Source organism: Rhinolophus sinicus, chromosome 17 (assembly GCF_057876585.1).
Source record: "Rhinolophus sinicus isolate RSI-liver-muscle chromosome 17, RSI-T2T, whole genome shotgun sequence".
Taxonomy (NCBI): Eukaryota; Metazoa; Chordata; class Mammalia; order Chiroptera; family Rhinolophidae; genus Rhinolophus; species Rhinolophus sinicus.
Window position 1 is genome coordinate 896,224 of NC_142517.1, and position 25,053 is coordinate 921,276.

The following is a 25,053-nucleotide window of genomic DNA, read 5'->3' on the forward strand; positions in this document are numbered from 1 at the left end:
CTTGTGGCAGAGGGTGGGACAGGAGAAAAAGTCTTGGCACCAGGCTTTCGGTTTTAGACTTTTTAAAAAATACTCTTTGGCTTCCTTTTATTTCTGGAGGATTACATGAAATGTGAGCCACACAGGAATGTGTCCCAGCCGGGTCCCCACCCTGGGGTGCCCGCCGACACTCCCTCCCGGCACTGGGGGCTTCTCCACTGCCCCGCCACCTGGCCTCCTCCCCGGCCGTCTGTCTATCCATCCATCCAGCTGTCCAAGCGCGCTGGCACAAGCCCTACTTGGAGGAGGAGGTCGTAAAGCTGTTCTCCACGCAGAGGACGATGAAGGCATTGTGGCAGCTCACGGCTTTCTGTCCCAGCAGCTTGCCCTCCAGCAGCGAGGACGCCTGGCCTGTGGCCGTGCCAGCCTCAGTCCGCCAGGTCTCACAATAGCTGTCGGTCAGCCGGCGCCCACTGGGATCTGAGCCATGCCACACGCTCTTCTGGGGCCTAGAGGGTACAGCAGCCCTCAGTCACCTGGGCCCTGCTCCTCCCCGGGCAGAAAGGGCGGAGGTGGTGGCAGGCTGTAGGGGTCGCTGGGAGGGACGTGCCCAGCCACGGGGGCACCGCCTCCCAGACGGCACTCGTGCTGCCACTGCTTTTGGAGGCACAGCCTGGGGCGCAAGACCGCTAACCTTGAGGGCTGGTCCTTGGGGGCTGGACACTTCTCAGTGAGGGTGGGGCCATGCACTAGTCTGACACCCAAGCCACCCTTTTGAGAGCATGAATGTTGGGGGAACAGGCACCTCACACCTGGCCAGAGGAGGGACGACAGGTGTGGGCAACCAGCACTTCTGCCAGCATTTGAGGTGCACATGTCCTGATGTGAAAATTCCATGTTGGGGGATTTACAGTAGAAATGACTGGGTGTGAGGTCCAGGTGACAGACAGGGGAGCCGGGTGGCCATGCAGGCCGGGTGCTGTCAGTCTCGCCGGGCTCCCCTACAGGAGGGGTGGAGCCTGCCTGAGAGCAGCTGGCGAGGCTGTTTTGTACACCACCACAAAGAACGCTTTTTATTATTCCTGCTCTTCAGGATTTTGTGAGCTTTAAACAGCAATCACAGGTCAGGTGTAAGGTCAGACCAGACCCGGGGGCCCCCACTGCTGTGCTCCCTCGGGGGGCTCCTACCAGGTAGGGTGCTGCAGGACGTCTCTGCCATCAAAGGAGAAGATGCGGGCCCCGGGCTTCAGCTGGCCCTGCGAGCCGGAGAACAGGGCCCCCCAGCTGGGAAACAACTCCTCGTCCTGTGGAGACAAGTGGGGCGTGCTCATTCTGACCCCAGCCATCCCCGCCACAGCACGTGGCTAGGCACCTGTCCGAGGGTGGGCAGCTACCAGCACTGTCCCCAGCCTGGACCCCAGATCTGGGGCAACCCCACCGCCTACAGCCTGAAACGGTCGTGCTCCACAGCACCCAATAGGCAAATGATGGTGCAGAGCCACGGGATGAGGCCACGTGCAGGGCAGGGGCACGGGACTCCGGCAGTGGCCGTGGCACTACACATGAGTGAGGGCAGCCCAAGGACATTTCCTGACCCCGATGTCTTCCCCGAAGCCCAGGCCCCTCCTGCAACTCGGGGTGTCCCACGCACCCTGAGGTTGACGATGGGCACGGAGGAGCGGTCGGCACGGCGCACGATGCTGTAGAGGTCCTGCAGGCGCGAGGATAGGAAGGCGCGGAAGGTGCCGGCCAGCCCCGCGGCTCGCGCCTGCTGGAAGCACTGCAGGTCGGCACCACGGATGCCGCGGAGGCCGCCAGGCTGCGGCCCGTTGAGCGCGGCCAGGTGCAGCTGTGGGGGAGCTGTGGTCAGTGTGCTCAGGCCTGGGCGCCGCCCCCACTCCGAATGGACGGTAGGGGTCAGTCGGAGCGGAGGCCAGGCCCCGGACACCCTGCCCGAGGTCCCTCGGCACAGGCGGCAGATGTGCACTGGGGGCCAGGGAGCAGGCAGCGGTCTGCGTGGAGTGGACACCCTCCCTGGTCCACCTCCTGAGCAAGGCTCTGCAGGGTCCATGTGCCCAATGCTGCCACCTCCACTGGCCAGGCTTCTCCAGGACATAAGCAGGGACTGACGTCGGCGAAGGAGGCAGGCAGCAGAGGGCAGTCCCAGGCCAGGAGAACCCACCCTGTGAGTTCGGGCTGGTGGGCACACAGCCCCTGGGGCCACTCACCACAGGCTGGAAGTCCTGGTGGGTGTGGGCAGGAGCGCCAGTGGGGCGGGCTGGCCGGGGGTGCACGTAGGCGCCGTGGTGTGGGACTCCAGGGTAGGGCTGGGGCTTCGGCAGGCGCGGGGGGCTGGCCAGGATGTCGTCTGCCCGCCAGGACCGCACTGTGGAAGGAGGTGGCTCCCACCGGGGGTGTGGGTTGCCCTCGTGCAGCTGCACCAGAGGTGGCTGCAAGGCGGCCACTTCATTGTCCTGTAGACCGAGGGGTGGACAGCACATGGGCTCCTGCACATGTCAGCCCCAGTGAGGCCCTGCGCTGCTCTCGGCCTCCACTCTCCTGCCTGGGCCCAGGGCAGCCCTTCACCTGCACTCCACTCGTGCTCTTGGTGGGGAGAGGGCTGCACTGCTGTGGGGAGCCGGGGGTGCCGGGCGGGGGAGCCGGGGGTGCCGGGCGGGGGAGCCGGGGGTGCCAGGCGGAGGAGCCAGGGGTGCCGGGCGGGGGAGCCGGGGGTGCCGGGCGGGGGAGCCGGGGGTGCCGGGCGGGGGAGCCGGGGGTGTCGGGCGGGGGAGCCGGGGGTGCCGGGCGGGGGTGCCGGGCGGGGGTGCCGGGGGTGCCGGGCGGAGGAGCCGGGGGTGCCGGGCGGGGGAGCCGGGGGTGCCGGGCGGAGGAGCCGGGGGTGCCGGGCGGGGGAGCCGGGGGTGCCGGGCGGGGGAGCCGGGGGTGCCGGGCGGGGGAGCCGGGGGTGCCGGGCGGAGGAGCCAGGGGTGCCGGGCGGGGGAGCCGGGGGTGCCGGGCGGGGGAGCCGGGGGTGCCGGGTGGGGGAATCCCAGCCAGCCTGTTCACACTGATGGCCCCCTGCTCATGAACCCCCGGCTCCACTGCTCTTGGAAGCCACCTCCTTGTGACGGCCTGGGGCCCTTGGGCGACCACACGCCCTGACCTCGAGGCTTCCTGGCCACAGCGCAGACACTGGGCTGGGACGCCCGCGGGAGCCTGGGCTCCACTCCCACTGCAGAGGCCACCTCCACCTTATAGTCCCAACCCTGGGCTCCCACCTGAGCCCCAACTGTCTTTCTCCCCACAGCACTGAAAGCCAGACACGCCACATAACTCATTCCTATTACCTACATACCTATTAGGCACCTATCACCTGTTTATAATACGATTATAGTTCATACAATACACTTACACATATTTATATAAAATACATTTATATAATTATGCATCATGCTTCATGTAACAAAATGACAAAGCTATTATCTTTACTGCCCATTTCCCCTGCACAATGTTGGCGGGGGATGGGAGGTGAGGGAAGGGGCTTTGCCTGGTTCGTGCACAGCTGGACCCTGTGTCCAGAACAGCGCCCTGCATGTGGGAGGGGCCCAACTGCGCTGAATGAATGAACAGCAAATGGATGAACCAGAGGGAATGGACTTGCCACTGGCTCACACAGAACCCCTAACTCGCTACTTGACACGGCCTTGTCCTGGGCCATTTGAGTTGTGACTTCTACTCAAAGACCCCACAGTAGTGGGACGAAAAGTGACTCAGCCCATCCATCTACCCTGCCCCCTCCCCTCTGGCCACCCTAGAAGGGTCTGTCCCTGCGCCCTGCACTCTGGATGAGGGACAACAAACACAGATGGCCAGTGTGGGTTGAAGGGAGCCCCTCATGGTCTGTGCAGGCCCCTCTCCAGCCAGGGTGACCCCAGGGCCCCAAAGCGCCATGTGGCTCTGGCCGAGCCCCCAGGCCGGGCACCCAGGCCTGCCCCTCAGGCTTGGAGACACGCACGGCTCGGCTGGAGCTGTGGAGAAGAGCTTACCATCCGACGTGGGAGGGGCGTCCGGGCCTCCAGCTGGAAGAAGACACAGACAGGGTCAGTTCAGCCCAGCGAGCTGAGTGCCAGCACCCCAGCCGGCGGCCCCCTCCCACGGGAGGCCTGCCTGTGGCGCCCACCCACTGCCTGGCAGCCCCACATCTACTGCGTCCTTGTAAACAGTGTGAGAGAGGGTCACTGATCCACACACCTGGAACTGCTCAGAAGAGTCTACTGATGTAATGAAAGCCTGTGAGGAGTGCTGGCTGTCACCTGTCACCTGCCCCCGCGTGGGCGTGGTGCCCACCCAACAGGATGGGTCTGAGGGTCCTGGGGCGTGGGGCCCACCTCCTCTACCAGGCCCTCCCCACCTTGCCCTCCCCTTCTCCCACGTCCTCCCCCAAAACATGAGGGCGGAGGCCACTGCCCCTTCCATGTGCAGGGAAGGCCGTCCACAGAACTCACCAGCACCTTCCGGAACCCGTTCCGGACGCGGACGTACAGCTCCTCCCTCTCGGCCACGAACATGAGCCAGCCCTCCGGCACCTCAGGGACCTTGTCCAGCATGGCCTGGTACGTGGGCCACATCCTGACCTGCGGGAGGCCCAGTCCGTGGGGACCCACTGACACCCAGGCAGGATGGGCTCACAGGTGGGGGGGGGGTCGGGGGCTGAGTTTGCACATTTCAGGGTGCAAGGCCGGGGACGCAGACGCCCTGACAAGGGACAGTGCTTAAGACTTAAGTGGGCACCGTGTCGTCAGGCTGGCCCCTGAGAACGCCCTGCAAAGGCCGGGTGGCGGAGGCCGTCCTCGGGAAGATGAGGGCTTGGCACCAAGTCCACAGTTACCCATGAGCACCGCGAGCCCCTGGGCCACCAGCCTCTACACAGTGGCCCAGGGACGGTCCTCCCCCTGCATCTCAGTCCCAGCTTGTACCCCACTTCTGCTTCCGAAACCACAGCTCAGGGCTTCTGTGTGCCTGTCCAGGGCAAAGCAGCCTCGTGTTGGGGTCCCTATGGGGTCCACCCAGGGCTCCGCTGAGGCAGTCCCACCCACAGTGAGGGTCTAACGGGGAGAGGCACTTACCCCTGAGGAGGTGCCCATGGTTCCAGGGGGGCCTGGGGGGCCAGGTGGACCCGGGGGACCAGGAACGCTGATAGCTATGAGAGAGAACCAGAGGTGGGAACATGGCAGCCCCAGCTGGACCACGCTGGAGCCCAGGCCCACTGCCCACTGGACTTACTCTGCCTGTAAGGGCCAGGGAAGGAAGGAGGTCCTGGGGGCCCTGGGGGGCCTGGGGGCCCAGGAGGCCCCTGGCGCCCCTCGTAGCCGATGCCAGGGGGTCCCTGAGGTCCAGGTGGGCCGGGCTGGCCCCTGATGCTCTCTCCTTTAGGACCCTAGGGTGGACAAAACACATGGCACTGTCACCTAGGTCCCCTCAGCAGGGATACAGAAGTCTGCGGGGCTGGGTTGTACCTGCAGGGGGCATGGTCTCTGAGCCGCTTCAGCCCCCTGCCCAGGCCTGAGTCTGGGACGCCCGGCCCCACCCAACCCACACCCCTTTGTTGGGCTTCGATCGCAGCACACAGACCATAGCAGCCCCAAAGCAGAGGCACTCAGGCCCCCTCCATCCCCCAGGAAGAGTTGGGCCTGCTGTCCCCTGGAGTCTTTCAGTGCAATGGTCCCCGACGGACCTCCATGGGTCCTTCTCTGGAAGAACAGTGCCAGCAGGTAAGGCACGAGGACCCTGTCCCCCCACTGCCTCCACTGCTGGAGGCACCCCGGTCAGTGTGCCTACCCTGACAGGCCGTGGCTGTGTCCCCACTGGGCCTGCCACCTGCCCCCACAGGGGCAGGGAACACGGATGGGGTATTTGGGGGCGAGCTTGTGGGACTCAGCGGCCGTCCAGGCCGGGTTGGCCCTGCCCTGGGCTCCTGGTCCCAGGGATGTCCAGTGACTTGGGCTCTGGCACAGGGCTGGCCTGTGTGTGGGCACCTGCGGGGCAGCCTGGGGCCCAGACTTACCGGGATCCCAGGGTAGCCTGGCGGGCCGGGGGGTCCAGGTACGCTGGAGCCAAAGAAGCCACCCCCTCCGGGCTCTCCCCTCTCTCCTTTCTGCCCGGCATCGCCTCGGTCGCCCTTCTCCCCCTGTGGGTGGAAACGCTCGTCTGCGACAGCCCAGCTCTCCGTGCTGGCGTGGGGAGGGGCGGGGGCTGAGCTCCCGAGCTGTGGGGGCAGCACGAGGCAGCGGGAGCTCCTGGAGCCCAGGCCTCCTGCTGCCCCTCATGGGGTGGGCAGAGGGTCGTGCTGGGGGATGCGGTCTGAGGGCTGAGCACAGGGACCGGCCGTGTCACCTACCTTCAGTTCAGCCCCCAGCTGGAGCATGTCCAACAGGAACTGCCCTACAGAGGAGATTGGAGGGGCTCAGCGAGATGTCTGTGCAGGCAGGTCTGTGCACCCCCAGCCCAGCCCTACCTACGGCTTCTTTCTCTAATCTCTGTGGTGACCGATACTGATTTTGTTACATTTACTCCCAGTTAGCTGAGTTTTGGGGTGTTCTCGTTAACGGTGCCTTTTTTATTTCAGGTTTATTGACACCACTGTAAGTTACGGTGTGCGGCTGAACGGCTTGACTTAGCGCACTAAGTGATCGGCACAGTTTAGCGAACTTCGTCCTCTCGTGCGGGTCAAAGAGAAAAAGTGTTTCTTTCCCTTGTGAGAGAACTTGAAGGCTCCACTCTCCTAGCAGCGAACACACCACACAGAAGTGTAACTGTAGCCCACGCCATGTGTCACCCCCCAGGACTCATTCATCTTAGAACTGGAAGCTGCCACCTGTTGCCCCTTTCATCCGATCCCATCCCCCCGCTTCTGGTAACCACCGAGCTGATCTCTTCTTTTCCTAAAAGGTGCCCTTTAAAAATTTCAGTGTTTACGGCTGGTCATGACTCTATAAATGGCTCTGTGACCTTGGTAAATTTTTAACAGTTTATCTGTAGCTCCTTTTGGGTTGATGTTGGGTTGATATTCAAAAACGTCACCTGTGAAAATGGTAGGTTTATTTCTTCCCTTCCCAAAACGCACACCACATATTTCCCACCCCTGCCTCTGTCCTGGGGCCCGACCACCTGCAGTGATGGTCAGACACCCACTTCACGCCCGGTGACATGTCACCAAACCATCCACGGAGCTGTCTCCCCCATCACTTGCTGCCTCTCTTTCCTTTGTCAGTCTGCAAGGGCATGTTAGTATCATTAGTCTTTTCAAAGGGCTCACTTTTGATGTTTTCACTTGTTGATGCTTCCTGTTACATATTTTTTCATTCACTTCTGATCTTTACTATTTCTTCCCATCTGTTTGCTTCAATTTAAATTTGCTATTTGTTTTCTAACTTCTTGATCTGGATACTTAGAAAGGTGATTTTGTGAATAGTTAACAAAGTGACCTTGGGTTAACCTTCTCCCACGGCCTTCCCCCTGGACACCTAACAGAGCTGGAAGGCGGGACCACTGGGTGACAGCGCAGGGCCTGGGAGGGCTGGTGGGAGCCCCAGCTGTTCTGTGCTCATCTCAGCTGTTACGCGCTAGTCCATGCCCACACAGGGAGCCAGCTGACATGCTGTCACCGGCTCCGGTTCTGGGTCCTCCCCACTGTGTGGGGGGGTCCCGCTACGCCAGGGCCACTGCGGGCACACAGCGAGGGCTGAGAGCCCCTGCGTGCTAGCGTCCTCTCCTTCAGTGCAGGGTGTTCAGCTTCTGCTTGGTTCTGCAGTGTCTGTCTGGAAGGTACCACACCGTGGGCACTTTCCAGTTATGTCCCTGGTGTGACCTCCTGCTTTGTCCACTGCTCAGAGAACAGAATCTGCATGATGTCACCTCTTCACAACTTGTAGACTTGCTCCCGCCTGGTGTGGGCCCCTATGGTGAGCATGCCATGTCCCCTGTGTTGGTGCCAGGGTGTCACCTCCATCTCCCGACTGACCTGTCCTGTATCTCCTGGTCCTATCACTTAACTGAGAGCCGGGTTAAAATTTCCCTTATAATGGTTGGTTTGTGTGTTTTCCTTTTAGTTCTGTTGTTCTTGCTTTTTATATCTTGAACCTGTTGTGAAGTGCACACAGATTTGGACTGGCTGTATTCCCCCTTTTCGCTGGGTTTTCCTGTGCCATTGGAACGTTTTATTTCTGGCAATGTTTCTGCCTTAAGATACTCACGTCTGAGTCTTGCACTTGCAATACACACTCGCGTCCTCCCACTTCGGGAGTGTCTGGTCAGCAGCAGAGTTTCGTTTGCAGCTTACTGATTCTCGTCTGCTAATAGGCACAGTCAGCCTATTCAGGTTTCGTGCACTTACTGGTAACTTTGGGTTAAATCAACGTTTACTTCCCATTTCCTACGTGTTCCACCTGCTCTGTGCTCCTTTTTCCTTTTTTCTTGCCATCCTTTGGGACAAGCCTTCTGTGCTGCTCTTCCTTTCTGCTCGGCTATGAGCTGCATGTTCCTTTTCCACTCTTGGCTCGCCCCAGGGGATGGCACATCCCCGACATGGGGTCCCGTGTACATGAGGGCAGGGTCGGTCTCAGAGCCTTGCACACCCACTGCCGTGCCTTGAATGTGCCGGCAGCCACCTGGCTTCATCCCGCATCTCAGCAGCACGCTGCCTCCTCCCAGGGGCCCCTCACCATCACGGCTGGTATCCCGGACGGCCTCGCCGCCTCCTTCATGCTCCTTATGAAGTCAAGTCAGCAGTTACTTTCTCGGCACATTTGAAACCTTTTATCATCTCTGGCTTGTCTCATTTTGTTGGGAACTCCTGTTGGTCTTGTCAAGCCTTTGTGTAAAGTGCTCCTTGAATCTGTCCTCAGTTTGGGGAAACTTGGCCGTTTTGCCTTCACATGCTCTTGTGCTAGTGGCCATCCATTCCTGGCCCGCCGGCCGCGTGTCCTTCCTCCCTCAGGACTGTCCATCCCGAGCATGTGCCGGATGGTGCTGACCTCCGGGCCACTCTGTTCCACCCCGTGTCATCTGCACAAACTCAGCAGAGCCCTCAGGTCTGGGGGCACAGTTTCAGTTCCAGAACTAGACCTGATTTGTTGCTGCGGGTCATAGCTCTCTGCCCACGTGTCATCTTCTGTTGACCTTGTACATCATTTCAGGGAAGCCCAGGTCTGGAAACGCTGTTAGCTGTGGTCTGTCTGTCATCTGCTTTCCCTCTTGAATTCTGGCCCATCCTGGCCGCGCTGTGTGCCTGCTTGGTCCCACCCTGCTCTGTGCTGCAGTCCCTCGTCACCGGGCCACCTTGTAGTCGGCAGTGCCGGGGGTCAGGAGGGCCTGCTTCCCCCCAACATCACACATTTGTTTCTTGTATTTTATCCAGCAGCAGATTCTCACCATCTGAGGGAACGTCACCCATGGACGGCCTGCTCCAACGAAGCCCTGTACAGCCCATAAGAAAGGGGCACCCCAGGACCCTGATGCTCAGGGGGTGCCCTGCTCCTCAGTGGGTGGGGTGACAGGACACCCTGCCTGGCCACTACCTTGGCTCCACTGTCCTTGCAATGCCCCGCCCCCTGGGCCGTGGGGGCTGTGGGGCCAGCCCAGCCGGGAATCCCCGAGTCCAGCCCCAGCCCGAGGTCCTGTTAGGGCTCCGGGCGCCCACAGGGGGCTTCCTTCCTCCAGGAGGGAGGGACAGGTAAGCACACGTGCAGCCCCTCGGCCTGAGGCTGCCCAGACCACTCACCTGGTGAGCCAGGCGGGCCCACTTCTCCTTTGTCACCCTTTGGTCCTGAAGGCCCCGGCAGCCCTGTAGGGACAGACACCCCAGTGCCCATTACTGACTGTGTGACAGGGACATACCCTTTTCCCTGGTGGGCACTGAGTGCATGGGGAAGGGTCTGGACCCAGGAACGGGACAGTATGGGGACTTGGGGACCATCAGAGCAAGATGAGCAGAGGCACTCTGCAGTGGCGCCCAGAGGCCACTCCTATGGGGCAGACACAGGCTGGGTGTCTCCACCCCAGCTTGGCAGCGAGCGAATCTAAATTGTGGACAGCACGGGGTGGCTGCTTAGTGTCCCCTCCTGCCCACAGTCAGGCCCTGGGGAATCCACGCTGCCTCAGAGCTGGGGGAGCAGGACGCGCCATGTCCTAGAGCCTCTAGCACCCCAGCTGTCCCCAGGCCCCCAGAGCCCTCACCTGGCAATCCCGGAGGTCCAGCGGGGCGAGACTCCACAAACGCCTGCAAACAAGGCCAAAGATGGCCACTGAGGAAGACGCTCTGGAACCGAGGTCACGACCCTCCTGGGGGGTCTCTGAGCCCAGAAGTCCCAGCACCCTCTGGGAGGCCACACAGACACCCCACCCCTCAGCCACCCCCACACAAGACAGGGTTCAGAGAAGGGAAGGGAGGACATGGAGTTTGTAATCAGGAGTTCTGGCTGTGACATGACACGCTCCTCAGGGTCACTTCACGTCTGAGCCTTGTGAAACGGGGAGGTCGCCCTCCTAAGGACCACGGGGCTCGGGGCTCAGCAGTCCAGGGCCAGGCAGCCCTCCCTGCCCCCACCTTGCACTTCCCCAGGGGTTTGTCTTCTGTGACAACCATGAGACGGGCGGCTTGGGTCCCACCACCCAGCTCCCTCCCAGAAGCCCCCCACCCCCCACGGTTTGGGCTGTCCCTTCCTGGAGGTTGGCGGTGGCAGTGGGAAGGCAGGCAGCAGCCACAGAGGTCTCTGTACGAGGAGCACGGGGGTGGGGCGGTGGGAAGGGTGAGTGCTGAGTGACTTACATTGCTGTCATACACAGGGGTCCCCGGGAGGCCTGGGGGCCCAGGAGGTCCTGGGGGGCCAGGTGGACCCTGAATGGGGGGAACAGAAAGCTGTGGTCAGCCATGCTCACAGCCAGGCCATCAACATTGGCCAGCGTGGCCGATGTGGGCAGCGGCGGTCTGACAATCAGTGGTCACTCCCTGAGCCATTGTCGGAGCGGCCAAGGAGGGAGGGACAGGCAGCAGGACGGGAGTGGGACCACCTGCAGGAGCAGGTGCATGAACAGCCACGTCATGTCTGCCTCCGAGACTCAAGCCAAAGAGAATTCTAGAGTCTGTGTTCCTGACGACAAATGTGGCCTAGGGTTCTGCTGCTGCCTCAGAACCTGCAAAATGTCACCTCTGCTCCTGATTTCTCACGGATGACAGCTGAGTTTCAGTCCACAAGAAGGAAGGACGCCTCGGTGGAGAACTAGCCACAAAGGAAAAACCAGAAGAGTGGACTGCCTGAAACCCTGAGCTCAGGACCCCGGTCCCCGGCCCAGGCTGAGCTCACAGGAGTGTGTGTGGGGGCCTGGGCCAAGGTGGGGAGCGGGTTCACAGACCCGGGCTGGACCTCCAGGAGAGAGCACAAGTGTGGCAGGCAGGGTGCCAGCATGTCACAAGCATGCTGAGTCTCGGGTAGACACAGCTACAAGTGCCTTTCACTGCCGACATTACTGAAATAAAACCCGTGGCTCAAAGGGCGGCAGAGTCACTGCGAGTTATAACGTGGTGTTGAGTGATGAGAACCCACAGCTCAGACTCACAGCCGCCTGGATGCCCTTGTGAGAAAACCACGCTGGTTATCTGTTCCCTGTGTGCTGTGTGCGTGGGCATGGCGTCCACCTGTGTGTGGCAGAGGACCAGCACACAGCGGTCATCACGGGGTCGCTCAGAAGCACCCTCCTGAGGACGAGCCTGGGAACCCAAGGCCGTTCCCACCAGGCCGTTCCCACCAGGCCATTCGGGTCCTGGGCGTCCCAGGCGTGCCCGCCCACCACTTAACGGGACACTCACCCTCACACCAAATCCGACACTGGCTTCTCCCGGCTCCCCTTTCTCCCCTTTGAATCCGTTCATCCCGGGGCGACCCTGGGGAGAGCATGGTGGAGGGCTGCTGGGATCTGGCCAGCGCTGCGTCCTCAGCTGGCATCTCGGACCCCACCGGGTGTCTGGCCCACACCCAGCCTTGCACACCCCAGCCCTCGGCCCAGCAGCTCCTGTCTACACACAGGGCCTCTGGGGGTGTCAGCCCCTCGGGGCCCGAGCTGCCCATGAGCAGGGCCAGGCCTCCTGGCCCACGCCCCAGAGAGCTGTGCGCACTCAGACAGGGCCGCCCGGGGCAGGACAATGGGCAGGGCACAGGCCACCCCCCCGGGCCTGGGCCGCCCCCTGCCTGCCTCCCCCACAGGAGGCCCCGGTCCTTACCGGCCGCCCGGGGAAGCCGATCTCGCCCTTGTTTCCAGGCCGTCCGTACGGACCCTGTGGACAGGAAGCGCCCGGTGAGGGGAGCAGACACGACCTGTTGCTTTCCCGCCAACACCCGTCCCGAGCTTTAAAGGTGCAGCTGGGATGTGAAGTCCAGCCACTCAGCAGTCTGGCGGTAATGGGCGCCTTTCTGACACGTGTGACATTGGGGGGGGGGGGTGGCCTACTCACCGGGGGTCCTCGGGAGCCAGGCTCTCCCTGAATAGAAGGAACCAGAAGCAGTGTTAGGTGGCTGCAGGCCATCCTGCCCCAGGCAGCCCCCGAGAGGTCACTGTGCCCATCTGGAGGGCCCCAGGCTGCACCCAAAGTGCTGACCACCAGGGATGGACGGAAACGGCAGAGAGCCTTGTGTGGGGTGCAGGCGCACGGATGAGGTGCACCCTGGGCCCTGAAGCTTGGGAGGGTTGCCCTGCAGTGCCCTGGCTGCGTAAGCACAGCATCAACCTCACCTATGCTGCCAGGTGGGGCTGGCAGTTCTCTCGGCCTGGGGTCCAAGGTCCCATTGTCCTTCCCAGCAATCCTGGGGGGCCTTGGGGCCCCAGCAAGCTTATACCCACAGCCACCCCCAGCTGCTCCCCAGGACCGCATGCCTGAGGGTCAGATGCTGGGGGCAAGGCACCCAGGGCATGTGCCCCTCAAGTAGCCCACTTCTGGCCCGTCATGCTTGGCTCCTGCTGGAGGAAGGAGGGCTCCTGCCCCCCACAGTAGTCCCCAGAGGCCGAGGGGCAGCTCCCGGTGGGCAAAACTGGGGGCTCCAGCTCCTGCAGGCGACGCCAGGCCGAGGAGTGAGCCCAGAGCTGTGGCCCCGAGTTCCCCAGTCCCTCTGCAGGGCGGGCTCAGCCTACAGGGGCAGGGGACGACCAGGGGCTGGCCGGGCCTTGGCCACCTGAGCATGCAGGCTTGGGGGCCTTGAGGGCCCTCCCAATGCGGTTGTGTGAGAGGAACAGACAGGGAAGGGCAAGGGGCCCAGGCTGCGGAAGGTTCCGGAATCCTGCCTAGGAGAGGCTCCTGTGCATGGCATGAGCTGTCCCCTCTCAGGAAGATAACTCCCCATGCTGTCTCTACAGCTCCTGGAAACCCCGCCTGCCGCCTCCCCCTTCCCCGGCTTGGACAAGGGGTGAAACGCCAGGTAGCTGCCTCACCTTGGCTCCTTTCTGGGCAGGGGCCAGCACTCTGCCGTCGGGGCCAAAGACCACGCCCGGTTCACCCTTCTCACCCTGGAACATCAGGTGGCAGGGTCAGGGAGGGGCTCTCACACCCACCGCAGCGAAGCCTCAACTCGGCGTCCACACCAACACCCAGAACAGGCAGTGAGCAAGCCTCCCCTTCTGGGGGCTCTGTGGTCGGGCATCTTGGCAGGTCCTCCATGGGTCACAGTGAAGTGACCGAGAGGAGAACCCATGTCAGAATCGTCACAGGCTTTGTCTGGGTTGGCTACGGGGGCTGCCGGGTCCCCACCACAGAGAGTGGTCACGTGTGCAGACTGAGACTGCCCCTCAGGGTCACAAAGGGGGCCCTGAGGTGATGGCGCCGAGCCCCTCACCTTGGGTCCTGGGGGTCCCTGCTGGCCTCTGGACCCCACATCTCCCATTGGCCCGGCCGGTCCCTGCAGAGAGACAGGCAGGAATGAGGGGCTGCGCCAGTGACCCCATCCCTGCGATGGCCACTCTCTCTCCCAGGAGTGCCTGCCTCTCGGTCCTGACCAGTTACAGGCAGAGGAGGACGTGCTCCACCTGGCCCGACACCCCCACACTGGACCCGGGGGCTTCTGCTCAGGGACCAGAAGGGTCTTCAGCCTTGCAGGCACCCACCGGGCGCTGGGCTCCCTCACCACATGGAGAGCCCCTCTCCGCCGGGGCAGAGCGGGGGCTGAGGCTACTTACGGGGAGACCCGCATACCCCGGCTGGCCCTGTGGGAGACAGTGACAGCGTCAGTGGGCGACATGAGACGCCGACAGCGGCTGCACCCCCGGTCAACCGCACTCCAGACGGGACGGCACGTACCTTGGCTCCATGGGTGAGCGCCACGGCTCTCTGTCAGCACAGCAGCAGAAACACAGGATAACAGGAAAGGAAAGCCACATTTACAACTCAGATTCCACTCTCGTTATATCACCGCCACAAGACCCAAGAACACCACCAGAAATTAAATGTGGGACACAATCTTGCTTTCAATAGTCTCTCTGGCTTTTGCCTCAAAGTCCCTCGGACGAAAAGTGAAACCATTCTTGGGAGGCCACCTCCTGTACCGTCCATGACCTGGGACCAGGGGACCAGTGCCCTGCCTCCCATGCTGTGTGTGGGGGGTTAGAGGGGACACATCAACGTCTGGAGGGGTGATACTTGGACAAACGGGATGCGCTGCCAACAGGGCAGCTCAGGAAGGCCCTGCTTCGATGGCCGAGAAGCCCCCTTAGAACCATAGACTGGACAGCACGGTGCTTTGGGGGCCGCCCTATGGGGGGAGGGCTGATGGCTCAACTGACATCCTCTTAGCCCCCATTGGAGTCAGAGCGTGGTCCCTGGGGGTCCGGGCAGAACACGTGCCCACCCATGCTGTGTCCTTACGTCCTGCTCTGGCAGGTAGATGATGGGGCCTGGAGCTCCGGGTGGTCCGGGGGGGCCTGGCTTCCCCACCCCATCCTTCCCTGGGTCGCCCTGGAAAAGGAAGCCCACGTTCAGCTGGGAACCCACAGTCCACCCAAGACTTGGGAGGGGTTCCCAGTGCCCCGTTCCCAGGCTGTGAGGAGGTCCTCTGAGAGGCCCCCAGCCTTGAGGGGCCCCAGAGGGTCCTCAGGTGCTGTGGGACAGAGGGCAGCCCCCAAGGCCCCGCCTGCGCACCCTGAGCCCCCACTCACTTTCTCTCCCTGGGTCCCCTTTTCTCCTTTTGGACCCTGCAGACAGGAAGGAAATGTTTCATCATAAACAGAACATGAGCCCTCTTCCCAGAGACCCAGACCGAACGCAGTGGGAGGGAGGCAGGCGGCTGCAGAAAATCCCCTCGGGCAGCCTGGACCTCTCACTCAACCCACCGAGTGGGGTCTCTGGGCCCCTTGGGGGTGCAGAGAACTGGGTTGGGGGACCCTATGAGACACTGGGGTGCCAGATCTCATCTTCAGGGTGTCACACCCCCCCTAGCAGCCCTGGGCAGTCGCCTACCTGGGCTCCGGCCACGCCCTCTCTTCCAGGGAGGCCAGGGAATCCAGGGGGCCCGTCTGCACCAACCTCTCCCTGCAGAAGACACGAGGAGAGGGCCGTGTGTCAGGCACTGCCCGTGACCTGGCCTTGGGGAGGTGACAGGCCGGGGCTTCTGTGGGTCACTAGCTCACACCCAAGGGTGATTCAACCTGGTTGGACTCCTCGGAGCACGTGCGGGCTGGGGACGTGGGGTGTCAGAGGACTGGTGTGGCTCCCACAGCGCTGGGAGCCAGAAGAAGCTGGTCCAGGACTTGGGAAAACCTGGGGTGGGTGCCCTTGGCACAGGCATGTGTTCAATTCTAAGGACTGAGTCAGGGCCCAGGTGACACAAGGATGAGCCAGGGGACAGGGGGAGAACGACGCTGAGCCCGGCTCGAGGGGGGCCCTGTGTAGACTCACCCATTACTGAGGCTCCGAGGGGGCCCAGACCAGATCGGGCTTCAGGCCCAAGCCTGGGGACCCCTCCCTGCCCCAGACCAGGGCTGGGAAAGAGCCGATTTCGTGAACCCAAAAAGAGGTTCTTACCTTGGGCCCTGTTGGCCCAGCTATTCCAGGATCCCCCTACAGTGGAAAAGGGGCTGTGTGAGTGCAGTGCTGGGCTGGCCCCCCACAGCGGTGCCCACCCGTCCTCCAAAGGAAAGCAGGAGAGGGTTAGTCAGGGGGCCTCTCACACTGCTCCCCTCCCCCAGCTCAGGGCTGCGGGTCCCCGGGACACTGAGCAGCGTGTGCAGGAACCCCTGCATGGCTGGGGGTCGGCCACACTCTAAGGGCACACGGACCGATCTGGAGCCCATGCCGTCATCTCTTTCTAGATGACTTCATTTTGTACAATTTAAGAAAGCTACCAAGTACATCCTTCTAAAAACTCAACTTTCAAAATGTCCCAAAGTTTTGTGCCAATCAAAGCAAAACATTCTAAAAGAAAGGGGTGTGAGAGCAGGGGTTGGTCTGACAGTGGGCCCTGCAGCCTTGAACCCATGCGGGTGGCAGAAGCACAGAGTGGCCTGAGGGGGGCCCCTCCCACTCTCACCACCCGCGGGAGGGGCACCTGCCAGGGAGAAGGGCTGGTGTCTTCAGGGCAGGTGGAGGAGCAGAGAGCAAGCAGGCAGGAGGAAACATGGGGGGCAGCGCAGAGGAGCCCCCAGGGTCTCGGGGTGCCATCTGCTCTCCTGGAGGCTGTGGGGGTTCCTTCCCAAAGCCCCTCTGCTCCCCAAGCCAGCGAACACTTCAGATGTATGAAGCCAGGGGTCTTGAGTCACGCAGGTTTAGAAAGATAGACCAGACACCCCCCAACATGCAAGCTCTGAGACGGGGGAGTGTGACGGCCGTCCCCCCTTGGGCTTTTCTGAAATCTGCCATTTCCCACGTAACTCCTAGCGGGGGCAGTGCGGCAGGGGAGGCAGCTAACTAATCTCGCACTGACCTTGATTCCAGGCAGGCCGGGGGGTCCCTGCGGGCAGGAAAGGAAGAGGCCTCAGTGTAGCCTGGAGGACCCTTCTCCCACAAGCCCAGGCCTTCCCAGTGCCACCGGCTCCCAGTGGACGCGGGGAACACAGACTGAGTCACCAGGCGCCAGCACCCATCCCCAAAACACCACAAGAGGGTGGCCTGTCCTCAGCACCACCTATAGCCAGCTGTTCCGATTCCTGACCGTGTCCAGGTCAGGGCAGAACAAGGCGGCACATCCACAGGAGCGCCCCATTTATTTAATTAAAAGTCTACTCAGATTGAAAACGTGTTACCTCCCCAAGTTAGAACCATAGGAGAACTCGGTAGCTGAGACGTCACAGGAGCCAACTCTCGGGGATCACTGTGCCCGTTTCTCAGCTTGGCCACTAGGCCGTTTCCCACGCGGGACAGGTGGCCTCGCCAGCTGTGCAAGGCCACTCCTGGTCCCCACTCCAGCCGGTCCCAGGGATGCCCCTGCCCCAGGTGTGCCCACCCCGAGCTGACCAGGCCAGTGGTCAGTGAGGCAGTACCTGCAGCCCGTCAGCGCCTCGGGCTGGCGACCAGAAGGGTCCCCCGGAGCCTTCCATGTCGTCCTGGAGGAACGCACAGGAGGGACACAAGGGTTTGCATCTCCTCTTATAGGAAGATGCCCTCCCCAAGGCCGGCCGCTGGCCCAAGGCAGAGACCCAGCCACAGCTCAGCAGGGCAGGCCCCAAGGGCCGGGTGGCCTGACAGCAGCCAGCCGTCCTCGTCCTCGGATGAGAAGCGCCTGCCCGCGGACAGGGGCTGCTGGGTGGGCACCGGTCCAGCCTCTCCTGGGTTTAGGTTTTTATTCCTGGTGTGCCGGGGGTCTGGCTGTGCGATGATGTTTAGTTTATGCTTTTGTCCCTTCGAGCAGCCTTTCAGCATCACACAGGACATGGTCCTGCTCCCAGCCACTGCCCAAGGCTCCACCACCGGGCAGGAGGCACCCGCACACCCACTGCACCCTGAGACCAACCAGCCTGTCCTGCTGAGCCCTCACAGCGGCTCACAGGCCACATGTGAGGACTCTACGCGGGGCCAGGGGGCAACATGCGTTTGGCTAATGCCCAGAAGTGCCAGTCAGAATGGGATGCCAAGAGGGAGCTATGGGGTGCAGACCCACTTCCTGGGGGCCAGGAGCAGCTGGTACTCACAAACCCTGCAGCCAGTCCTGGTCCTGGGGGCCCGGGGGGGCCGGGGGGCCCTGGTGGTCCTGTTGGTCCAGGAGGTCCTGTCAAGCCGTTCTCCCCAGGAGCACCAATGGGGCCGGGGTCCCCCTTGGTTCCCTGCACAGGTGGGAAGGAGAATGTCATCACTGTCAGCCATCAGGGTGTCAGCTGAACCCCGAGTCAGCCACTGCGCCCCCAACACACCTACGTTCCGTACAGAGCCTTCTATAAATCTGCAGAACCAGATATACACAAAATGCCTTGAAGCAAGCAGACCTCATAGCACGAGGTGCTGTGGCAGGTAAATGGGGAGGGCGCTGCTGGGAGGAGCCAGGGAGGAGGCAGGAGGGGGGGCTGGGACCCCAAAACCACTGCGAGGTTGGGGCTGGGGTGTGGGGGACACGAGGCACAGACTCAGGGAAGAGCAAGAGCCAGAGGCACGTTTGACATGAGGCTCAAGCCTGACGCAGACTTGCCACTCAGAGCATGAAGGTCCCAAGGGCCAGGCTCGGAAGCAGGGTGGGGATGCTGGGACACGAGGCAGGGACACCCTCATGACAAGTCGTCAGCAAGGCACAGCCCCACCCCTATGGCCACCTAACTCCTCAGCATGTTTCCTCATCTGTAAATGGTGATAAGGGATGAACCGAGCGCACTGGCCCACAGCAAGGGCATGAGCGTGACCCCTGGCTACCGTCCCAAGGCCCGGGCAGTGCCAAACCTCCATGGCCTGACCGCCAAGGTCCTCCCAGAACCCCTCCCCATGCGCTGCCTGGTCAGCTCCACTTCCTCCACTGGCCCCACAGTGAGGAGGGGGCCCCTCACCGCTTCCTCTGCAGGGGCCCCATGGGCGGGCCTGGCTCTCGCCTGCTGCTCTGCCCCCCAGCTTCGCCCATCAGCACCGTCAGTCCCCACCTCCTCGGCCTTGTCCGGCTACATCTTAGCCCCGCTCAATGTCTGTTTCTATTTTAACAGATATTTAATATTTTTGGCTTTTTACCACCCACTTTACCTAAGGGCTAATTTTATTAGAATCTCTAATTATATCGCCTCATCCTATATTTAAAAATCTCATCGAATTTTTGATCTTTAAAAGAATCCCATTAAAAAGGTTGTTCTTTGAAACCTCTGTGTAGTCCAATGCTTCCCCCCACCCGTTTCCCACGCAGGTTGCAGGGACCTAGAATTGCCTTTCCCACTGCTCAAGGTTTTTCTCTGCTGTCTTCGTATCTGAACATCACTTTGGTGTTCAGGGCCCTCAGGCATAAGTACAGCGGGATCTGGTCTCGGGCTGCAGCCTCACCTCTGCTCCCAGCTGCAGCCTCCACCCTGGCATAACCCTCAGCATCCAAGGCCTGTAGTTGCGTGTGTGCACACGTCTACACATGCACACGTGCACACACATCTATGCACACACACGTCTACTCTGACGCTCCTCCTGACCTCTAACCCGCTGTTCCGATGCCACCCTCCTCCTCACATTGGGCAGCTTCCCCGGGTGACGGCCCCTTGGATGAGCTGGGGAAGTTTCCGGTTAGGCCCATCGGGTCTGGCCCACAGAGGGGTGGGATCCTCGAGGGGACCTCAGGGCTGGCTGTGGGGGTGGCATGGGTGCAGCAGTGGGGCCTCTGCTGGAGTGGCCTCCCTTGTGAGAACATCAGGGACCCACTCTGGACCAAGCAAGGCAAGCGTGGGGCCCACCTCCAGGGCAGTTCCCAGCCCCTCGGCCGGTGCTGGGGCTCATGGGCCAGACCCCACGACCAGCACCACGGAGAGCACCCACAGCCACCTGCCCCGCCCCGGCGCCCTCAGGGAGGCACTTCCTCCAAGGGGCCAGTCCCGACCTGGAAGACTCTGTACCTTAGGTCCTGGGGTGCCCGCTTTGCCCTGTGGGGAAAAGAGAACAATTACTACAAATCAGGCCAGTGTGCAGCCAGCAAGAGAAAAGCACGAGCGCTGCGCTCACTCATGCCGGCCACGAGGCCCGTTTCCCACCTACGCGGAGTTCATTGCTTCTGAGTTTCCTCTCCTGGTCCTGGGAGCTGCTGCCTGAGCGCCGCTCCCGGAACACGTGCGCCTGAAACCCCAAGTGCACCTATCGGTGCTGGCACCTCGGGCTGTTCACGCCATCGCCTCGTGTCAGGGGGAGGGTCGGCATGGGGGGGGCAGGACTGACCCACTGCCATGAGCGTGCCCCCCTGTCACCCCGAGACTGGGTGCTGAGCTGCAGATGCTTCCCCAGGACGCGAGCCCTTCCAGCTCAGTTGCTGCCAAAACAAAAGCATTGGCCAGATAGGGTTCACTTAAAATGCGTCCCCTTGGCTCAGTGCAAAGCAGCTAGGTGCCAACGGAAGGTTCCACATGAAGTGTCTCCAAATGGCTGCAGGTCGGCACCTCAACCCACCCCCCACCCCAGTTTCATCACCGGAAACCACAGCAATGGTTCGAAGTTTATGCAGCCTCATAAGTGTCTCTGTTATCAATGCAACCAGAATTGAAACTTGAAATAAAATTTCCAAATCAAGTGAAGCATCAATATTTTTTAAAAAACCACTAGTCCAACTCTCATGAAGAAGCAGTGACAATGCGGTCTTAGTTTCCACACGAGCCCCAGCTAGCCGCAGCTCTAAGCAAACTTTGGAAGCCCCAGGCCCCCAGCTGCTGCACCATGATGGCAGTAGCGGGCAGCAGTTATATGTTGAAGTGAAGCCACCCACAGCATTGGGTGACCTTATGGCATTTCTCCCCCACGAGGTTACCATGGCCTCACCCCCACACGCCCAGGGTTTGGTCACTCTCTGGCTCCACTATGTGGCTCTAGGTCACATCCACCCTGGACACCCAAGGAAGTGACTTACGAGGCTGCCTTTCTGGCCGGCTTCTCCTGGTCGCCCATCTTTTCCTGGAATACCCGGGGGTCCCTGGTGGGGAGAAAGCAGAGTGTGGGCCCTGATGAATTCAGCCACTGAGAAAGAGAGGTGGGTTAGCCGGTGACCTGGGCGTCCACAGAGCTCCTGGGAATTGCAGCCACGTCACAGAGTCCAGTGGCTACAGGAGACCCCACAGTAACACGGGTTAGTGTACTCATGCCACTCTCTGCTCAGTTTTTAAATTTCTAAATTTCTTTCTTTTTTTTTTTTTTTTGAGTTGCTGACCAAACTGTGGGGAGGATGGAAAGGGCTGCCAGCCCCACGGAGCGGGGCTGCCTCACCCGTGATGTCAGGAGGACTCTCACTAAGGTGGAATCGTGGCCCGAGTACAGTGTCGAGTGGAAACCAGGCTGCGCACACCTGGTTCCGTGACCCGATTGCAACAGTGACATCCGTGGGCACCCCCAGGCCACTGTGTCCCCAGTGCTGGGAGCAGGGGGTCGGCCAGGCTCTGAGGTCCCCGTGAACAGTGAGTTGGCCAAAGGCGGGCTTCCACGGCCCCCATGCTCGGGCAGTGGGGCCCACCCTGACCCATGGGAAACACTCCCAGCGATGGCTTCTGTGAGGCCAGCTGAGCCATGAAGGCCGGAGAGGTGAGCAGCATTGCATGCGGTCACCCAGCGGGTCAGGCTCAGCCCCACACTGGGGCCCAGAGGTGGGAGCAGTGGAAAGGGCTGTGGAGTAGATGTGGTGAGTGGGGCTTATGCCCAGACAGGAAGAGAACCCCACCCTGGCGTTCACCCCTATTCCCAGTCGACCTTGATGGGGAAAAGGGCAGCTGAGGGAGGCAGGCCTTACCTGGGGGCCAGGGATCCCAGGGCGCCCGTCCCGCCCAGGCACACCGGGGAGGCCTGCGGGTCCTGAGATGACCGAGCTGTTCATCCCAAAGCGGCCTGGCTCTCCGGGCATGCCGGGGACGCCGGGGGGCCCTGGGGGGCCGGGGAAGCCTCTTGGGCCCTGGACAGGGAGAAACAGGGAACAGGCATGCAGGCAGCACGCGCCAAGGGGTGACCCCAGCCCGATCAGGCCCCTGCCATCCCCACGGGGTCCACTTGTGCACGGACATGGCGGGGCAGCAGCCACCAGGCTGAAGGGCACTCACTCGGAGGCTCTCCAGGTCACCGCCGAAGCCGGACCCCTCCATGTCAATGAAGGTCTGCGGGAAAGAGCCCAGAGACGCGTCACCCAGGCCCAAATCCAGCCACCTGTCCACCCGCCCTGCACACAGCGCTGTCCCATGTCTCCAACAGGTCAAGACGTTTACAACGGGAAGCAAAGAGTGAGCGAACACGGGCTCCTCACCAAGTGAAAGAGGCCCACCTGAGGCCCAGATGGCCCAGAGGGCTCTGGCACACCTGAGGCCACGCCTGGGCGCTGGGGAGCCCCACACACAGGCGCCAACTCCCCTGGGCCAGGACACCTGGGGAGGCCGGTTATGGATTTGAGGGGCGAGGCACTGAGAAGCTAAGCAGGGGACGGGAGGGTCCCTCCTCTAGGACAGCAGGCCAACCTCCAGGGAGAAAAAGGACAGACTCACCAGCTTGTCAGGTCTGAAAGAGGGTCCTGGTGGCCCTGGAGGCCCTCGGGGCCCTGGGGGTCCTCTGGCCCCAACTCCAGGATCCCCCTGAGAACAGAAGACACCCGTCACACCAGGAAGCATAGCCCTACAGTGGGTCGGGGGGGTCGAGACAGTAACACGCTCCCCCCTTGGCCCCAGCCAGGGTGCTTGCTCACCTTCTCACCCTTGGGGCCCATGTCTCCTGGGGTTCCCGGGAAGCCCTGTGGCCCAGTGTCACCCTGGAAGACAGGCAGGCAGCCCCGTCAGGGAGAAGGCACCTCTGCCACCACCATCCAAGCACCAGACACGTGGCTTTGTACCCTGAATGCCCACTGCCCCACAGAGCACCTGGGAGAGGCTGCAGAGCTCACTGCGGCGTCCTGTGGACGACCTCAGCAGAGAGCAGGGCTCTGCCAGTTATGTGTGCAAGCGCGTGTGTGTGTGCCGTGGGCAAGTGGGCAACAGGCCTTCACGGCCTAACTGACCGTCAATGTGTTTGAATGTCCATGTGCACTGGGAGCGGACTGTTCAGGGTTTGTGAGTGTGAAGTGTTAACACTCTGCTAGAGCGAGCCAGTTATCTGAGTCATTTGGGTCCTGAGCTGCACGCACACCGGCACCACACGCATGCTCATGCACAGGCACGCACACACACGCTCACGCCCGCACTGTCAAAGCCCCCACAACAGCACTGGCCACTCTCCTTGCACACCTTAGAGGTCTCGTTGCAAAGCTTTGCCGTCAGTTGTGAAGTCAGGAAGGGTCATTTGGGTGTCAACATGAAACAGCCCTTCTTGTTCGGAATGTTGTTAAACTCGAGTTTTGCACGTCCAGGGCTGCTTGTGCAATGTGCTTTCCTGCCTTCTCTGCCCATTTGCTGATCTGTTGCTTCTCAGAACCTTTAGTTGTGACCTTTTTGTGTCATTTTATTGTGTTTCTTGGAAATAGCATTTGTTGGTTTTTAAAAATGCAAACTAAGTGTTTTAAGATAGAAAGTCTCACATCGACTGTGACGGCTAAGTCTGCTCTGACGCTTGCAGATGTGTGTTCTGTTCATTGAGCTGTGCTCCCCTCGCCCCACAACGGGCAGCCTTGCTACCTCTGTTATGTGTGTTTTCCCTCTGAAAACCTGGAAGCTGTACTTCTTAGTTCTTTCCTTGTCTTGTTTTCTGGTAGTTAGCCTAAACATCTCAATTTTTCTATCAACAGTTACATTTGTTTTTTAACACAGTAAAGTTGCATTTGCAGAATGGCTTCATTGCAAAATCTCTTCACTGCACTGTTTTAAGTGTCACAGGATGAAATAGGTCTTATACAAACGTCACAGAAAACATCTGGCTCTGAGAGAAGAGCAAACTTACAGGTTTTCCGTCTTCCCCAGGATCACCCTGAAATGTGTAGGAGAAACCATTAGTGATGGAATTCCAGGCTCCATTCCCCCACGTGATCTGACATGGAAATGTGTCCGGGGCTCCAAAGCCTCTGCAGACCTGAGTCCCACGGGAGAGCTGTCTGTGGGTTTGAGAACCTTCCAGCTAACATCTGACTGCCATCGTCCGCAGTGGGCTGGCCTGAGCTGGCTCTGCCTCCTGCCTGCCCGACACCCTCCAGCTCTCCCACAGCAGGGGAGCAGCCAGCGCAGGACGTGCCATCTTGGGGTCTCCAGGGTCCTCAGAGCCGAGCTGTTCTGCCACACTCTCTCCCCCTCCAGTCAAGCCTCCTGCCCCAGCTGAACCGAGGGGAGATGTGTACTCACCGGCTCACCGTCCCTTCCAGGGGCGCCATCCTTCCCTGGTGGCCCTGGGGGTCCCGGGGGTCCCTGTGGCCCGGGGACAGGCTGTGCACCAGGCCTCTGCACCACTGGGCCTACAGGACCCTGGGAGGAGCAGAGGGCACAGGCTGGGGGGCCCAGCTTCCCGGGCTGGGCTCAGGGACACACAGAGTAGACACGCATGGGCGAGGCTGGTGGCACTGACACCAACAGGGGTCTGCCCTACCCCTGCCCACATGCTCCTCGTGCTCGGGCCCAAGCCTCCCCAGCCACACCCACTGGTGCCAGGCATGGGTGGAGGTGGGGACAGAGAAGAAGGGTGTGAGCCCAGGGCTTTGTTAGGTCGCCAGGGACCAGAGGCACCGACTGCTCTGGGGCCCCTCGGTTCTGAGTCAGGGAGGTGGCCTCACCTCTTCCATGCTGTCCCCAGGGCTCCGGACACTCTCGTCCCAGGAGGTGACTGCATTTGAGCCAGGGAGTGTCTGAGCTGAGGGGGTGGGGGGGCGCGAAGAGGTCAGACCCCGAGCGGTGGCCCTGCTCTCGGCTCTGTCCTGCCCGGAGCCCAGCGCCCCTTAGCACACACTTCAGCTCTCGCTCACACTCACACACACGCACACTCATACTCTCTCACTCACTTGCACA

General features: G+C 61.4%; 1 protein-coding gene across 3 annotated transcripts in view; it reads right to left on the minus strand.

Annotated features, from left to right (window-relative positions):
- Positions 1 to 70: 70 nt before the first annotated feature.
- Positions 71 to 25,053, minus strand: part of COL18A1 (collagen type XVIII alpha 1 chain) — an 87,718-nt gene continuing 62,735 nt past the window's right edge. For all 3 annotated transcript variants that reach the window (XM_088793757.1, XM_019715725.3, XM_074322624.2), the window contains 36 exons: positions 24,822 to 24,898; positions 24,397 to 24,516; positions 24,002 to 24,028; positions 22,818 to 22,880; positions 22,621 to 22,707; positions 22,186 to 22,239; positions 21,882 to 22,040; positions 21,012 to 21,074; positions 20,014 to 20,040; positions 18,139 to 18,270; positions 17,491 to 17,553; positions 16,935 to 16,961; positions 16,037 to 16,072; positions 15,473 to 15,544; positions 15,172 to 15,207; positions 14,882 to 14,971; positions 14,318 to 14,347; positions 14,197 to 14,223; positions 13,857 to 13,919; positions 13,456 to 13,530; positions 12,485 to 12,511; positions 12,254 to 12,307; positions 11,843 to 11,917; positions 10,805 to 10,873; positions 10,213 to 10,255; positions 9,758 to 9,820; positions 6,377 to 6,420; positions 6,044 to 6,166; positions 5,263 to 5,416; positions 5,106 to 5,179; positions 4,485 to 4,613; positions 4,026 to 4,058; positions 2,208 to 2,453; positions 1,631 to 1,828; positions 1,168 to 1,283; positions 71 to 488 (listed from right to left, as the gene is read on the minus strand). In XM_088793757.1, coding sequence (XP_088649883.1) covers positions 275 to 488; positions 1,168 to 1,283; positions 1,631 to 1,828; positions 2,208 to 2,453; positions 4,026 to 4,058; positions 4,485 to 4,613; positions 5,106 to 5,179; positions 5,263 to 5,416; positions 6,044 to 6,166; positions 6,377 to 6,420; positions 9,758 to 9,820; positions 10,213 to 10,255; positions 10,805 to 10,873; positions 11,843 to 11,917; positions 12,254 to 12,307; positions 12,485 to 12,511; positions 13,456 to 13,530; positions 13,857 to 13,919; positions 14,197 to 14,223; positions 14,318 to 14,347; positions 14,882 to 14,971; positions 15,172 to 15,207; positions 15,473 to 15,544; positions 16,037 to 16,072; positions 16,935 to 16,961; positions 17,491 to 17,553; positions 18,139 to 18,270; positions 20,014 to 20,040; positions 21,012 to 21,074; positions 21,882 to 22,040; positions 22,186 to 22,239; positions 22,621 to 22,707; positions 22,818 to 22,880; positions 24,002 to 24,028; positions 24,397 to 24,516; positions 24,822 to 24,898 — 2,990 coding nt within the window. In that variant the 3' untranslated portion in view covers positions 71 to 274. The remainder of the gene's footprint in view (positions 489 to 1,167; positions 1,284 to 1,630; positions 1,829 to 2,207; positions 2,454 to 4,025; positions 4,059 to 4,484; positions 4,614 to 5,105; positions 5,180 to 5,262; positions 5,417 to 6,043; positions 6,167 to 6,376; positions 6,421 to 9,757; positions 9,821 to 10,212; positions 10,256 to 10,804; positions 10,874 to 11,842; positions 11,918 to 12,253; positions 12,308 to 12,484; positions 12,512 to 13,455; positions 13,531 to 13,856; positions 13,920 to 14,196; positions 14,224 to 14,317; positions 14,348 to 14,881; positions 14,972 to 15,171; positions 15,208 to 15,472; positions 15,545 to 16,036; positions 16,073 to 16,934; positions 16,962 to 17,490; positions 17,554 to 18,138; positions 18,271 to 20,013; positions 20,041 to 21,011; positions 21,075 to 21,881; positions 22,041 to 22,185; positions 22,240 to 22,620; positions 22,708 to 22,817; positions 22,881 to 24,001; positions 24,029 to 24,396; positions 24,517 to 24,821; positions 24,899 to 25,053) is intronic.